Source organism: Mobula birostris, chromosome 9, assembly GCF_030028105.1.
Source record: "Mobula birostris isolate sMobBir1 chromosome 9, sMobBir1.hap1, whole genome shotgun sequence".
NCBI classification, from domain to species: Eukaryota; Metazoa; Chordata; class Chondrichthyes; order Myliobatiformes; family Myliobatidae; genus Mobula; species Mobula birostris.
The window spans coordinates 68,553,300-68,565,739 of record NC_092378.1 but is presented as its reverse complement, the minus strand read 5'-3'; the positions used below and the strand labels follow the sequence as shown (position 1 = coordinate 68,565,739).

Here is a 12,440-nt window from a genome sequence, read left to right as displayed (position 1 = left end):
TGCTGAGTTCTTCCAGCATTTTGTGTGTGTTACTCTTGTTATTGCATATTCCTTTTCTTCTCTCTTCACTCTCTTATATACTTTAGGTATAATTAATATCCCATCTGTTGTCTGCACCTACATACCTGTGATGCTGCTACAAGAAGGTTTTTCCACTGCACCTGTACCTCACCGTACTTGTGCACATGAGATTAAATGCAACTTGAGAAAGTATTGGTGAGGAAACTGCCCTCCACAACACTTGGCTTCATGGTAGCACTCTCAGAATCAGGGTTAGAAGGTGCAGATATCACCCTGAACATTGAGCAGCGTTATCCAGGATGATACTCCAGCACAGTATAATACCACACAGGAACAGGCCATTCAGCCCAAGACCATGATAACATCAGGCATTCAGTCATCCTAATTCAATCACATCCTGTTCAAACTATCCCAAAGTACCTTCCTCACAGTGGATTATCTCCATAGTCCTTTTCATTTTATATGAAACAAGGCAGATTTCTTTTTCACACAGACAACAGTGTGATGATAAATGGACAATCTTCTGAGAACAATGTCAGCTGGGGAACACACAATGACCGAGACACCAGCAGGTAGATTTCTGCCTGGTATCCATGACATCCGATTGAAAGAACAGATAAAGTCTTGGTTTAACTCATCAATCAAAACTCATTAACTCAATAATTTGTCAATCTTCACCATGCCCCACCTTCCCATGCCTGTAGAGTCAACGTTTATGATCCAATTGGATGATTCCTGCTGTCCATCAAATAGCCATAATTTTTCCAATGGAACCCAAAGTTTTAATGGTGAATTGAAACAACCTCCCATAAGCCCTTGGTCTTCGCACCAGCCTATCATCTCTCTCTGGTGCCCCTCCTTCTTCCCATTCACCCATGTACCACACTCTTCTCCTATTAGATTCCTTCTTCTTCAGCCCTTTACCTTTTCCACCTATCACCTCCAGTTTCTTACATCATCTGCCCTCTCCCCACTCACATATCTTCCCCCTCACCTGTTCTCACTTATCATCTGCTAGCTTGTAATCCTCTTCATCCCCTGAACTTTTTATTCTGGCTTCTGCCCCCTTCCTTTCCAGTCCTGATGAAGGGTCTCAATCTGACACGTCAACTCTTTACTCCTGACTCACTGAGCCCCTCCAGCACTTTGTGTGTGATGCTCAAGTTTTCTCTTAGGGTTGCTACTCATGGACTTCAATGTAACAAGGACATCTTTCTGAGGAATGTACAGCACGAGCTGAGAGTAGGGCACCATAGTAGTGTAACGGGTAGTGCGACACTGTTACAGCTTTGGGGTTTGGAGTTTGGAGTTCACTTCCAAGGAACGTCCATCCCGTGGCCCAGTGTGTTTCTGTCGGGTGCTCCTGTTTCCTCTCACAGTCCAAAGATGTACCAGTTAGTAGATTAACTGGTCATTGTAAGTTGTCCTGTGATTAGGGTAGGTTAAATACGTGGGTTGCTGGCTGGTGTGACTCATTGGGCCAGAAGAACCTGTTCTGCACAGTATCTCTAAATCAATAAATTTTATATAGGCATCCGTTAGTCTCGTGATTTGCGCCTTGGAAGGTTTCCAGGGCGCAGGCCTGCGCAAGGTTGTATGGAAGACCAGCAGTTGCCCATGCCGCAAGTCTCTCCTCTCCACGCCACCGATGTTGTCCAAGGGAAGGGCATTAGGACGCATACAGCTTGGCACCGGTGTCGTCGCTGTGTGGTTAAGTGCCTTGCTCAAGGATACACACACTGCCTCAGCCAAGGCTCGAACTAGCGACCTTCAAATCACCCGACGAACGCCTTAACCACTTGGCCACGCGCCAACACTAAATCAAAAAATAGATATAAATTTTTCTGACATTTGTTTCAGGCACATCCTCAAGCCGCAAGATGGGCAGTAGCCTCCCCAGTATCAAGGGCATCTTCAACAGTGGATGCCTCACAAAGGTGGCAACCATCATTAAGGACCTCATCACCCAGGACATTCCCTCTTCTCATTGCTACCATCAGGGAGGAGGTAGTAATGCAGACACCCAACATTTTAGGAACAACTTCTGCCCCTCCAACATCAGATTTCCAAATGGACAATGAACCAACCCACGAACACTGCCTCAGTACCTTTGCTCTCTTTTTGCACTAATTACCTATTATAATCTGTAGTTGTCCTCATGTATTACGCTGTACTGCTTCCACAAACAACAAATTTCAAAACATACGTCAGTTATATTAAAACTGATTCTGATTCATTCAAGAGGACCCGGGGACCCAGGGGTATATGGTTCCCTGCATGTGAGCATAGAAGTTGGGACGTTACATTTCAGTTGCTCAAGATGTTGGTGAAGCCGTATTTGGAATATTGTGTTCACTTCTGGTCACCCTGTTACAGAAAACATGTCACTAAACTGAAAAACTTCAAAAGAGATTTCCTGATGATGGATCTTAGCCTGAAACGTTGACTGTTTATTCATTTCTGTAAATGTTGCCTGACTTGCTGAGTTCCTTCAGTATGTTGTGTGTGTTGCTTTGGATTTCCAGCATCTGCAGAATCTCTTATGATTATTAGTACTGTATGTTCCTGGGACGCAAGAGAGTTGATTACGGAGTGAGTTTCAGCAGGTTGGGATTGTTTTTACCGGAATGTAGAAGAATAATGGGTGATTGTTTAGAGGTGTAGGAAACAATGAGGGGCATGGATTGAGTGAATGTGCAGTCTTTTTTCCAAGGAAAGGGAATCAGGAACTAGAGGGCATAGATTTAAGGTCAGAGGGGTAAGATTTAAGGGGTCCATAGAAGCAGCGACTTCACACAGAGTTCGGGAGGGTACGTGGAATGAGCTGCCAGAGAATGTGGTAGTGGTGGTGGGTACAATTATATTTAAAAGGCATTCAGACAGGTAAATGTACAGGAATGATTAGGATAACATGGGCCAAATGTTCAAATTTGAAGTAAATTTATTGGCAAAGTATATCACCATATGCTACTCTGAGATTCATTTCCTTACAGGCATTCACAGTAGAACAAAGAAATACTATAGATGCAATGAAAAGCTACGCACTACAAACACTGATAAATAGCCAACTTGCAAAAGAAGACAAACTATGCAAATACAAAACAACAAATAGTTAGGGTAGCACGGTAGCAGAGTGGTTAGCACAATGCTTTATCGTACAGGAGTGTCAGGAGTTGGTACTTTCTGCCCTTGCTACTACTACGTCGACTCAGGCCTAGGGGGCTGGCGTCGGGCGTGAGGCTCCCCATGACTATGTGCGTTTCCTCTGGTTCCCTCCCACAGTCCAAAGATGTACCAGTTGGTAGGTTAATTGGTCATTGTAAAAATGTCCCATGATTAGACTAGGGTTATATAGGGGAATTTCTCGGCAGCCTATCCCGCACTGTATCTCAATGAATAAAAACAATTTGAAAATAAACAAGTAAATAAATAATACTGAGAACATGAGTTACGGAGTCTTTAAAAGTGAGTCCATAGGTTGAGATACTGTTGAGGTGAGTGAAGTTATCTATTATGGTTCAGGAGCCTGGTGGTTGATGGGTGAAGAGTAATAAGTGTTCCTGAACCTTATGGTATGGGACCTAACACTCCTCGACCTCCTGCTTGACGGCAGCAGCATGAAGAGAGCATGGCCAGTCTGGTGGGGTCCCTCATGGATGCTGCTTCCTTGTGGCAGCGAGCCTTGTAGTGATGTGCTCAATGGTGAGGAGGGCGATGCCTGTGATGGACTGGGCTATATACACCACTTGCTGTGGGCTTTTCCATTCTTGCTGTTTCCATATCAGGCTGTGAAGTAACCAGCATGTACAAATAGGACTGGACCTAATAGGGACAATGCCGGCTGGTGGCGTAGTGGCATTTGCACTGGACTTTGAGGCGAGTGGTGCCCTGTTCAAATCCGGCCGGCTCTTTGTACACTTTCCACCCATGCTGGGTTGAGCATCGAGCTAGCAACGCGGCCTCGTAAAAAAACACAAAGAGGTGCAAGGTTGCGGCCCAATGTGCCTCTAGGCACAGAAAGGACAACAACTAGTAGGCAGTTGGGCTGTAGGGCGGGTTTCCAAGCTGTACAACTCAATGAATTGAGATGCAAGGACAGGGTAATGATTCTTCCTGATATTATTCTCACATTCTTTCTGAAGCATGAACGCAAAGGGAAATTGGACAAACATTAAGCACAGTTTAAGTCTAAGGTATCAGAAAGAACTAGCACAGACTGGACGGGCCGAATAGCTCCCATCATTGAATTCCACATTCGCAGTTAACCATGGACCTGTACACACAGTCAGAAGGTCTCCTAGCTTACCTTTCGGAGAGGGTTGACTTGACACTGCCTGCCCTCAGTAGTAGGTTCTGTACCTCCCCCTTGGGCGTGGTGGTCAGGCCAGAGAGCGAGCCATGGTGGCTGAGCGGCAGGTCGATGGACTCTGAGCTGGTGTGCAGGCTGGTCAGAGAGGGGTAGCTGAGGGTGTCCTTGCTGCCGCCAGGGGAGCTGCTGAGGCTGGCGGGCAGCTGGTGCCCACTGGAAGGCAGCGAGTGGAGGGAAGCAGGACTGGAGGCCAGCGAGGGGCTCTGGCCACTCCCCTCCACCGCCTGCTCTGCTGGCTTGCCTCCCGCTCCAGTCAGGCCCCCTGGACCGGTCGACGGCGACTCCAGGCTGCCCTGGCGAGACAGCGAGCCATGGGGGCTGGAGACAATGGTGGGGCTCTTTGCCGATTCCGAGCCAGACCCGCTGACTGGTTTGCCAGCAACCTTTGTGCCAAACAGCCTGTGGAGAACGGAGAGTGGAATAAATATTTGAACATCCGAACACCAAACAGTACAACACAGGACAACCCTTCTGCATTAGTATACTGCTGGCCTTATCCTAAATTGTCAACCAATTTAAATATTTATTGAAAACTATAATATTCATGCAGTTAAAAATAAATAAAAACAAAATGGTGGAAATATTCAGCAGGTCAAGGAACAATATGACACAATGATTAAGACAACACGATTCGATAAAACTATTCGATGAATCTATGACTCTATGACATAATGAAATATAACATATCGTAGAGTCATCATGTCGTAGTGTCTATGAGTCATCATTTCATAGAATCATTGAGTCATGTCGTAGAGTAATTGAAAATAGAACATAGTACAGCACAGGAACAGGCTATTCGGCCCACAATGTTGTGCTGAACCAGCTAAAAGGCAAATCAAAAACACCCAAACACTAATCCCTGCTACCTACACAATGACCATATCCCTCCGCCTTCCTACTTCCATGTGCCTATGCAAATGTCTCTTAAAAGCCTCTACCACCATAGCAGGCAGCGCATCCACGACTCTCTGAGTAAAAAACTTACCCCTCACATCCCACTTGAACCTATCCCCTCTCACCTTCAATGCATGGCTTCTGGTATTAGACATTTCAACCCTGGGAAACAGATACTCTGTCCACTCTGTCTGTGCCTCTCATAATCCTATAAACCTCATTCCGATCTCCGCTCAGCCTCCACCATTCCAGAGCAAACAACCCAAGTCCATCCAGCCTTGCATCATCATGTCGTAGAGGCATTGAGTTGTCATGTTGTAAGAGTCACTGAGTCATTGAGTCGTAGAGTTGTCATGTTGTACAGTCACAGAGTCATTGTATCACAGTCATAGAGTCATTGTGTTGTAGCATCCATGAGTTGTCATTTCATAGATCATTGAGTTGTGTCATAGAGTCACAGTCATTGTATCAAACAACAATGACTGCTACTCTATGACTCAATGACTCTACAACATGACAAATCAATGGCCCTTTGGCATGCTGACTCTATGACAAGGACATGATGACTCCAACTCTTGGCTTAACGACAATGACTCTATGACTCCATGACTCTGACAATAACATGATGACTCTATGACAATAACTCTGACTCTATGACAATGACAGGGATAACTCCATAACTCTCTGACTATGACCCTATGACTAATACACCACGACTCTATGACAATGATATAATAACTGTATAACTCTCTGACTATATGACTAATACACGGTGACTCTATGACTATAATATGATAACTCTGACTCTCTGACTATGACTATGACTCTGACAATGATACGATGACTGTATGACTAATGCATGATAACTCTATGACTAATGCACAATAATTCTATGACTCTGTGAATCAATGAATCAACAACATTAACACACTGTAACTCTACAACACAAAACCTCAATGACACTATGACCCGACAACACTGTCTTGAACGTGGACGACACTCACCTGCGAAAGGTAGGTGACGAGATGTCGGGGTACTTGGACGCCTGCTGCCTGAGCCCCGGTGCCCCGCCGGCTGTAGAGGGAGGGGGGCTGGACTTGGGTGAGGTTGACAGTGAGGCACTCTCTGGATCAGACACTGCTGCCCTCTCCCGCTCGGACGGGCCGGCGCTGCCGATGGGGCTAGAGCGCCCAGAGCCCACTTTTGACGGCTCTCTGAGCTTGGAGGAGGGGGCAGCAGGTGGCCCCTTGGTGCTGCCCTCGACGTTACTGGCACTGGAGCGCTGGCTGCAGCGGCCGCTGGCGGTGCCCACACTGGACTTGGCTGGCCGGGGCAGGCTGCGGTACTGCAGGTTGGTCCGGGAACTAACCAGCAAGATCCCGTCATCTTGGTTCTGAGATCCATCCAGGCTGGTCTTCCTGGCTGAGCCGGGCTTGCTGGGGATGCCGGAGGACTTGGGCACCTTGCCAAGGGTAGCGGACCCGCTGCTCACCGTCACCCCGCTGGCGGTCGTGCTGACGGACGAGCTGACTCCGGCCTTCTTGAAGCCGAAGGAGACGGTGGGCGTCCGCGCCATCCCCGAAGGCGGCTTTTTGCCCTCGTCGCCGCTGTTCCTGCCTGCCTCAGGTGGAGAAGGCTGTGTGGCTGTCCCTTTCAGGGGCACTTTCCCTTTCTCTGACACTTTGGCATCATCCATCTTACCTGCAGTGGGCAAGCAAAGCACAAAGGGTTAGGACAAAGGAACCTGCCTATACCCTGAGCCTGTCTACATTAGCCTGACCTGCTGAGGTCCTCCAGCATTTTCTGTCTGTTGCTCAGGAAGAGGGTGGGGTTGATGGAAAGATGTGGGGAGGATGAAGACAGCGATGAGGTGAGAAAGGGGCAGGACTGGAGGAGGAAGTGGGTGTGGCTAGAGGTGATGGGGAAGGAACTAAGTGAGCTAGGCAAAGACATGGGGCAGAAGTGGTAGGGGCAGGGAGTCTAGAGGAGGAAGAGGAGGATGTTGTAGGACAGACGTTGAGTCATTCTGTTTTCTTGATTCATGGAGCTTGAAGCCATTTTTTATTTAGTTTCCACAGTCAAATTTCCAAGCATAAAGGAGTTCCCGGATTTCCAGCATCTACAGAAACCCATGAGTCTGTGTTGAGGAATTAGCACCTTTAAATTGCTGGGCATTAATGTATTGGGCATTAATTTATTGGATGCCAAGCGCATAGATGCATGGCAGGCAGGCCAGCATCTTTACTTTCTTAGAAGGTTAAGGAGGTTCAGCTTGTCACCAATACTTTGACAAACTTCCTACAGATGCACTGTTGAAAGTATGCTGATTGGTTGCATTTTGGTCTAGTACAGCAATTCGAATGCAGGAACACATGAAGCTTATGAATCTGCAAAGAGTAGTGGACTCTGCTCAATACATCATGGACACCTCACTCCCCATCATCAGTATCTATAAGAGGCACTGCGTCAAAAAGGCAACATCCATCATCAAAGTTCCCCCCATTCGGGCCAGAAGAATTTAAAAGTAGAGGACATAGGTTTAAGGTGAGTGGTTTCAATGGGATCTGAGGGACATGTTTTTCACCAGGGTGGTGGGTATCTGGAATGAGCTGCCAGATAAAGAGGAGGAGGTGGGTACCATTACATTGTTAAAATGAGATTTATACAGGTACACAGATAGGAAAGGTATAGATACTACTACTACTACTACCACTACATCGTCTCAGGCCTAGGGGGCCGGTGTCAGGCACGATGATGGACTCTCCACTTCTCCCTCTCCCTCATCAGTGTGTTCAGTTCATTTACATTAGCTGCGCCGCTGTCTTCTAGGAGCGTGTTGACCATAGTCTTGGGAGGGCGCCCAAGATATAGATGGTATAGCTATATAGGTATAGATGGCGATGAGTCAAACACAAGCAAGTTCAAGTGGACTCCTTGATCAGCATGGACCAGCTGGGCCGAATGGCCTGTTTCTGCACTGTATAACTCTGTGGCTCTAACATAGTATTTCTTGCACTGGGACTCAACAAACTCCAGGAAATTGTGAGCAACACACACAAAATGCTGGAGGGACCCAGTAGGCCAGGCAGCGGCTAATGCTAACTGTTTATTCCCTTCTGCAGATGCTGCCTGAACCACTGAGTTGCTCTGGCAATTTGTGTGTTGCTCAAGGTTTCCAGCATCCATGAAATCTCGTGTGTCCAGGAGAGGTTGACTCTCCTGGATTTATTCTGCGAGTTCTGATCAACCTGCATCCCACAGTTGGCCTAACCCAGCAACCCCCAACCCCACTATTGTCCTCCCCACCCACTCTCTCTGGTTTGAGAAGCCTTTTTGCCCTACAGTCCCCCGTTGCCCTCAGCTGACCATTTCTGCATCCTTACCAATGGGCTTTAAGGGGAGGGGCGTAGCCTTGCTCCGAGGAGTGGGTACCCCTCCCTGTGCCGTCATCCCCCGCCTCCACGATCCGGTCTGGGACAAAGACAATGTGGGTCTCTGCCCCTTCTCAGAGTCATCAGACAGGTCCGAGGGATTCCTCTTCCACTTCTCATTTGGTTCCATCTTTGATATCTCCGCTCCGTCCTCAGGTTTCTTCAGCTCCTCTCCACTCCAAGCTGCTTCATTTTCTGATGTCGAGTGTTTTTCTGAGTCTGCTTTGAGCTGTGACAACACGTGGAACAAGTGATAGAACACAGAATATAGCGGTTAGCGTGCTACTCTTACAGCTTGGGGCGTTGGAGTTCAGAGGTCAATCCCAGCATCCTCTGTCCTTTCTCCCTGTGACTATGTGGGTTTCCTACGGGTGCTCTGGTTTCCTCCCACAGTCCAAAGATGTACCAGTTAGTAGGTTAATTGGTTATTGTCAATTGTCCTTTGATTAGGCTAGGGTTGAATTTGTGGTTGCTGGGCAGTGCGGCTTGGTGGGGCGGGAGGACCTACTCCACACTGTACCTCAAAGAAAATTAACTTTGAGAACAGAACATTACAAAGTAGTACAGGCTCTTATGTCCTCAATGTTCCAAGCTTTTAACCTACTCTAAGATCATTCTAACCCTTCTCTCCTACATAACCCTCCAATTTTCTATCATCCATGTGCCTATCCCAGAGTTTCTTAGATATCCCTAATGTATCTGCCTCCACCATCACCCCTGGCAGGGCATTCCATATATCCACCACTCTCTGTGTAAAGCACCTACCTCGGACATTCCTCCAGTCACCTTAGTAGTATATTAGCCATAGATAGTCTTACAGTCATGGAACACCACTGTATAGAAACAGGCCCTTCAGCCCATCTAGTCTGTGCTGAACTATAAATCTGCCTGGTCCCATCAACCTGTACCTGGACCATAGCCCTCCATTCTCCTCCCCTACCCCTCTTCTGTGAAGAAGTTCACCTCATGTTCCCCTTAGACATTTCACCTTTCACTCTTAACCCATGACATCTAGTTCAAGTCTAACCCAACCCCAGTGGAAGCAGCCTGCTTGCATTTACCCTATCTATGCCCCTCATCATTTTGTAAACCTCTATCAAATCTCCTCTCAATCTCCGACGCCCCAGGGGATAAAGTCTTAAACTATTCAGCCTTTCCCTAAAACAAAGCCTCTCAAGTCATGGCAACATCCTTGTAAATCCATCTTGAGAAAAAGTCTCTGGCTATCCATTCAGTCTATACCTCTTACCTTGTATACCTCAGCCTCCTTCACTCTAAAGAGAAAATCCCTAGCTTGATCAATCTATCCTCACAAGACTTCCATCCAGGCAAACCTTCACTGCAGCTTCTCTAAGCATCCTTCCTACAGTGAGGTGACTAGGACTGAACACAATACTCCAAGTGTCGTCTAACCAGTGTTTTATAGAGCTGTGATATTATCTCGAGGCTGTTGAACTCAGTTCTCGCCCTCATGAATCCCAACGCTACATACACCTTCTTAGCTACCCTATCAATTTGCATGGCAAGTTGCTTCCATGAGATCATAACTCAAAGCAGCATAATTAGTCCATTTGGCCCATGTTCACCATTCCATCACGGCTGATTTATTATCCCTCTTAACCCCATTATCCCGCCTTCTCCCTCTAACTTTTGACTCCCTGACTAAACAAGAACCTATCAACCTCTGCTTAAAATATACTCAATGACTTGGTCTTCACAGTCCTCTGTGGCAATGAATTCCACAAGTTCACCACCTTCTGGCTGAAGAAATTCCTCCTCATTTCTGTTCAAAACTGAAGTAGTTGTATTCTGAGGCTGTGCCCTCTGGTCCTAAATTTTTCTACTAATGGGAGCACGTCCATTCTATCTAGGTCTTTGAATATTCAACAGGCTTTAATGAGATTCCCCCCTCATTCTTGTAAACTCCAGTGAGTACAGGCCCAGAGCCACCAAATAGACAATAGACAATAGGTGCAGGAGTAGGCCATTTGGCCCTTCGAGCCAGCACCACCATTCACTGTGATCATGGTTGATCATCCACAATCAGTATCCAGTTCCTGCCTTATTCCCATAACCTTTGATTCCACTATCTTTAAGAGCTCTATCCATCTCTTTCTTGAAAGCATCCAGAGACTTGGCCTCCACAGCCTTCTGGGGCAAAACATTCCATATATCCACCACTCTCTGGGTGAAAAAGTTTTTCCTCAACTCCGTTCTAAATGGCCTACCCCTTATTCTTAAACTGTGGCCTCTGGTTCTGGACTCACCCATCAGCGGGAACATGCTTCCTGCCTCCAGCATGTGCAATCCCTTAATAATCTTATATGTTTCAATAAGAATCCCTCTCAGCCTTCTAAATTCCAGAGTATACAAGCCCAGTCACTCCAATCTTTCGACATATGACAGTCCCACCATCCCGGGAATTAACCTTGTGAACCTATGCTACACTCCCCAATAGCAAGAATGTCCTTCCTCAAAATTGGGGACTAAAACTGCACACAATACTCCAGCTGTGGTCTCACCAGGGCCCTGTACAGCTGCAGAAGGACCTCTTTGCTCTTAGACTCAATTCCCCTCGTTATGAAGGCCAGCGTGCCATTAGCTTTCTTCACTGCCTGCTGTACTTGTATGCTTGCTTTCAGTGACTGATGTACAAGAACACCTAGATCTCGTTGTACTTCCCCTTTTCCTAGCTTGACTCCATTTAGATAATAATCTGCCTTCCCATTCTTACCACCAAAGTGGATAACCTCACATTTATCCACATTAATCTGTATCTGCCATGCATCTGCCCACTCACCCAGCCTGTCCAAGTCACCTTGCATTCTCATAACATCCTCCTCACATTTCACACTGCCACCCAGCTTTGTGTCATCGGCAAATATGCTAATGTTACTTTTAATTCCCTCATCTAAATCATTAATATGTATTGTAAACATCTGCGGTCCCAGCACTGAACCCTGCCGTACCCCACTGGTCACCGCCTGCCATTCCGAAAGGGACTCATTAATCGCTACTTTTTGTTTTCTGTCAGCCAGCCAATTTTCAATCCATGTCAGTACTCTGCCCCCAATACCATGTGTCCTAATTTTGCCCACTAATCTCCTATGTGAAACTTGATCAAAGGCTTTCTGAAAGTCCAGCTACACTACATACACTGGCTCTCCCTTATCCATTTTCATAGTTACATCCTCAAAAAATTCCAGAAGATTAGCCAAGCACGATTTCCCTTTCGTAAATCCATGCTGACTCGGACTGATCCCGTTACTGCTATCCAGATGTGTCGTAATTTCATCTTTTGTAATTCACTCCAGCATCTTTCCCACCACCGACGTCAGACTAACCGGTCTATAATCCCTTGTTTTCTCTCTTCCTCCCTTCTTGAAGAGAGGGACAACATTAGCCACCCTCCAATCCAAATGCTCCTCATACGTTAACCCTTTCATTCCCGGGATCATTCTTGTGAACCTCCTCTGGACCATCTCCAATGGCAGTACATCCTTCCTTAGATAATAGGCCCAAAACTGCTCACAATGCTCCAAATGCAGTCTGATCAATGCCTTATACTTCTAAGTTCCGTTGCACTTCTGATTTCTGAATTTCCTCCATTCAGCAAATAGTCTATGGCTTTATTCCTTCTACCAAAGTCTATGAGCATATGCTTCCTTACACTACATTCCATCAGCCATTCCTTTGCCCATTCTGCTAATCTGTGCAAGTCCTTC

The 12,440-nt window shown here is 46.6% G+C and overlaps 1 protein-coding gene across 4 annotated transcripts in view; it reads right to left on the bottom strand.

Annotated features, from left to right (window-relative positions):
- Positions 1–12,440, bottom strand: part of nav3 (neuron navigator 3) — a 548,130-nt gene that overhangs the window by 188,517 nt on the left and 347,173 nt on the right. For all 4 annotated transcript variants that reach the window (XM_072268225.1, XM_072268222.1, XM_072268223.1 and 1 more), the window contains 3 exons: positions 8,668–8,944; positions 6,289–6,985; positions 4,328–4,789 (listed from right to left, as the gene is read on the bottom strand). In XM_072268225.1, the coding sequence (XP_072124326.1) occupies positions 4,328–4,789; positions 6,289–6,985; positions 8,668–8,944 (1,436 nt within the window). The remainder of the gene's footprint in view (positions 1–4,327; positions 4,790–6,288; positions 6,986–8,667; positions 8,945–12,440) is intronic.